Source organism: Protobothrops mucrosquamatus, unplaced genomic scaffold (genome assembly GCF_001527695.2).
Source record: "Protobothrops mucrosquamatus isolate PMUCROS unplaced genomic scaffold, P.Mucros_1.0 scaffold4649, whole genome shotgun sequence".
Classification (NCBI taxonomy): domain Eukaryota; kingdom Metazoa; phylum Chordata; class Lepidosauria; order Squamata; family Viperidae; genus Protobothrops; species Protobothrops mucrosquamatus.
Genome location: NW_015390548.1, coordinates 26,164 through 30,661, shown reverse-complemented (window position 1 = coordinate 30,661; position 4,498 = coordinate 26,164). Strand labels below are relative to the sequence as shown.

At 38.4% G+C, this 4,498-nt stretch overlaps 1 protein-coding gene across 1 annotated transcript in view; it reads left to right on the top strand.

Annotated features, from left to right (window-relative positions):
* The window catches only part of LOC107299183 (cytochrome P450 2J5-like), a 35,453-nt gene that overhangs the window by 11,730 nt on the left and 19,225 nt on the right, over positions 1-4,498 (top strand). Inside the window, exons 3-4 of the mRNA XM_015828550.2 lie at positions 2,639-2,788; positions 3,234-3,394. Coding sequence (XP_015684036.2) covers positions 2,639-2,788; positions 3,234-3,394 — 311 coding nt within the window. The remainder of the gene's footprint in view (positions 1-2,638; positions 2,789-3,233; positions 3,395-4,498) is intronic.

Here is a 4,498-nt window from a genome sequence, read left to right as displayed (position 1 = left end):
GTTTTATCTAAACTGTTCAACACCAATAAAACCTTCCGTGACTCAGGGAATTTAATCCCACGTTGTTCTAAGTCCAAAAATAAACTTTGCATTTTATTTAAATGCTGTTCCACAGATTCACCTGGTTGCAAACAGGCTCTGTAAAGTTTTCTTGACAATTGCACTATATTGCATGCAGAAACATTCACGTGCACAGCTCTCAACTTCAGCCAAATTTCCTTTGCAGTCTTTAGATTTGTAACATTTAGAAACTGTTCATCATCTAAATTCAAGATGAGATAAGCCATGGCTTGATCATGGCTTTTCTGATCAATAGCTGCAAACACTTGTGGGAGATTTTCTACAATATACCACAGCTCTTTTGCTTTCAGCAAACATTCCATCTTCGCAGCCCATATAATGTAATTCTTTTGCCCTAAACGAGGCACAAAGCTTTCCTTAAATTCCATTGCAGCCATTCTGCTAATTCTGCCTTGTTCTTATACTTTTCTAAACACAGGCAATTTCTTCCAGCTTTAAATTACAATGCAGTCCTTAGTAAGCTCTGAGCCCATAACCTGTTAGAGAATTTTAATTTCTCTGTTGGTAAAAATAAATCAGAAGCTCTCACAGTTGACTGCATTTAGCTGATTCAAATAAACTCTTTATATTCATAGCAAATATTTACAATACCATACATTCTTCTTTACAGCAACATAACACAATGTAGACTTCTTACAGTAGAGACAGACCTGAGACCTGAAACTGAAACCCAGCTTCTAACTCAATAACCTTTTGCACAGACTCAGTAGCACTTTCTTCACATTTGCTGACTGAGTTACCACATGACTCTTCCTGCTCATGAATATTCCAACAATTCTTCTAGTTAGTCATAACAATAATTTTCTTGTGGGAACCAAGGTCAAATAACTTAAGTGTTTGGCAGGCTAGAACAACTGTTATAGAGCCTGCCAAAGGTGTTAATTGGAGAATGTGATTTATTACATATATAGTGGGTGGAAAGTTTAACTTTTACTTTGTAACCTTTTGCGGGAGGGACTTCCAGTCTTGGTTTCACCTATGTTCATGCTGATATTATGTAGCCATTTTCTTGCTTCAAATGCTTGGCTTCTGGGACAGGACCACAAGTGTTAGACTGCCATGCATGCATGTGGAGTAAGTAAATACAATAGAAGCCATCACTGTGCAGAAGTCATCTTCTTAGAGAGCAAGAATACAACAGGAACAGGAAAATGCATCACAGGAACAATAAAGATGGATCATAGAATAGCAATGTGATGCAGGAAACAAATGCAATAGAGATGAATGATAGAGCTGCATATAACAGGACATATAACACCTGTAACAAGGACCTTGACAGACGTGAGCATTGGGCCTTATCCAACAAGTTCAGACAAGTTCAACATTGGCTCAGTGCTCCAACAAATTCAAAGGTGAGAAACATAAGGTCCTGCACCTAGCCAGGAAAAAAAAAATGCATAAATATAGAAAAGGTGGTACTGGTTCAACAGTAGTCCTTTTAGAGGGATCCACTCTAGGTGTCCTAGTCACCTAGTGGACCACTTCTTAAGTATGAGCCAGCGATTTGCTGCAGCTGCCAAAAAAAGTCAATGCAGTTCTAGGCTGCATCAACTTAAGGGTAGCATCAAGACATTGAGAACTGATAGCATCGCTTTACATCATTCTGGTGACCACATTTAAAATACTGCATCCAGTTTTGATCACCACAATGCAACATACGACCACAACAGAGAGCAAAATTTATGTTGCTAAGTGAGAAAATTGTTAAGTGAATTTTACTCCATTTTACAGCCTTTCTTGCCATAGTTGTTAAGAGAATCATTGCAGCTGTTAAATTAGTAACACGTTTGTTATGTGAATCTGGCTTCCCCATTGACTTTGCTTGTCAGAAAGTCTCAAAAAGGGATCACGTGATCTCACGACACTGCAACTGACATAAATATGAACCAGTTGCAGAGCATCACATGAACATGAGAATGCTGCATGGTTGTAAGTGTGAAAATGGTCATAAGTCACTTTTTTTAGTGCCATTGAAACTTCAAACGATTACTAAACAAATTGTTATAAGTCAAGGACTACCTGCAATGGATGGAAACTTGACAAAGAAAGAACTGAAGATGTTACCTAGTTTGGGTAATTAAATGTCTGCAAGAAAACAACCAACCTCAGGGAGCACCAAGATCCTTCGTTTCAACCCTGAGCTACTACTTTTCTTCTTTATTGGTAACTTGATTAAACTTGGTGAATAAAAAAGCCATTTGGCTATTTTGCTGGTTAGTTTCAATCTTGTAGGAGGAAGTTGCAGATGGATTTTGCCACCACTGAGAAGATCCTGTCACTTGTACCTATAACATAGATTCTTGTCCANCAATTACATCTTCTTAGAAGGTCTTGATGTCCATCATATAAGATACAGGCTGGCAATCATGGTCACTATACCACATGTTTTCTCGTAGTGTCCATGTGTCTCCCAAAGTAAATAAGTATTTTTATAATAAAAATGAACATAGTCGGAATCTTACAAAATGGCAACACTGCACAAAAGCTTGGTATTCCCACCTGAAATTTAGAGACATGTTTGGCAAGAACAAAGCTAACTGTCTGCTGATGCCCTCAGGTATTTTTTTCTCCAATGGTGAAATCTGGAAGCAGCACCGGCACATTGCCGTCACTTCTCTGCGGAAGCTGGGCCTGGGAAATAAAAGCGTTGAGCCTCAGATAGAAGATACAGTTCAGACACTGGTGGAGAGCTTTAGAGAAACAAAAGGTACGAAGTTTGGGGTAATGGCTCAAGTCTCTGTCTGCAGAATTTTTTTCCATTCCATGTATTTTGAACATATGTATTTGATCTGATTTTTTAAAATTTTGAACCAATTGATTTCCAATTCTCTTTTCTCTCTCTCTTTTTTAATTTTAATTTTTCCTTTTTCTCTTTACAAACAAACAAAATACACAGTACATTTTTTCTTTTTTCTTAACAATACTATGTCCTATATCTTTTACTTTTATTTACATTACTTCTCATACCTTTTTATTCCTCAATTCTAACCAGTTATAGTACATATCCCATATCTCGTAAAATTCTGTAGCTTCTTTGTCTTTCATTTCTAAGGTAAGTTTATTCATCTCAGCACAATCTAATATCTTTCTTTTCTCATTCCCTTAGAAATCCTATTCTTTAATAACTGATTATGAAATATCTTCATTTGCAGGACAGCCTTTTGACCCTTCATTTCTAGTAATAAGTGCAATTTCTAATGTCATATGTGCTTTGAGTTTTGGGTATCAGTTTGCTCCTGAAGATGAAAACTTCCAGAAGCTAATTCAAGCGCTTGAAATTGTTGCGAAATTCACTGGTACCTTTTTTCATATGGTAAGTCATGTTTTCTGTTAAAGAGATAAAACTGTTTCCATCAGTATTTTCATGTAATCATGAATGGAAACCATGGAGAAAGCCTTGGAAATCATGTATTGTACTATTATCTTCAGTAGCCAAGACTTTGTAGTTTCCTTGTCGAGATTTGGGAAGTGGTTTGCCATTGCCCAATGCGTAGGTGTCAGCGCTGCAACAACTGAAAAACTGTGGCCATTTTACATTTTGCCTTTGTTGTTTCTTTTTGTTGTTTGGTATTTTAGATGGAGAAAGGGGGAGGGGGAAAGCTTGAGTTATTTCAGTTAGCCACAACAATTGCAACTGTGTGAGAATCAAGGTCAATGCTAGAAAACGTTTTGGCGGGCTGAGAAGTTGGGAGAACCCGCGTTTTAAAATAATTGGTGAATGTGATTTATGACAGCCTTTCTGGGGTGGGAATTGCAACTTGTTCCTTTGTAGCAGGGGGGAGGGAACTTTAGTTTTGGGTTCACCTATGTAAGTGCCGATACTTTGTTTTCTAAATAAAATGTTATTTGAGGAAGAAATCTTTGCCTTGAAGTTCTTTTAATTGGTTTCATCTACTGGAACCATGACATTAGGGTTGAGAGAGAGGGACTGGTCCAGTGTTGCCCAATTGATTTAGTCCTTGAGTTGGGACTAGTATTCAGAATATCTCAGTTTTTATATTGGTGCATTAACAATTACACCAAAGTGGTTCTGCCCATGAAAGAATCCATTATTTCAGTATCACTAGCAGATGGTTACCCACCCCATGTTTAAACAGTTCTAGAAAAGATGATCCACCACTTCCTGGGTCAGTCTGTCATTGAACAGTTCTTTCAAATGTTTCCTAATACCAAACCAACATCTGCTTCATTATAATTTAAGCCCATAGCTTAAATTATGGGTGCAAGTGGGCTTGTTGATTATATACCTGGCTCCCTGCTATGTATCAACAGCCCTGCCTGAGCTGGCCGACGTGATAGCCGGGGTGGCGGTGGAGACCCCCAGACTTATGGTCTTGGGGGACTTCAACTTGCCATCAGCGGGCGGGACGTCGGCGGCAGCTCAGGAGTTCTTGGCTTCCATGACGGCCTTGGACTT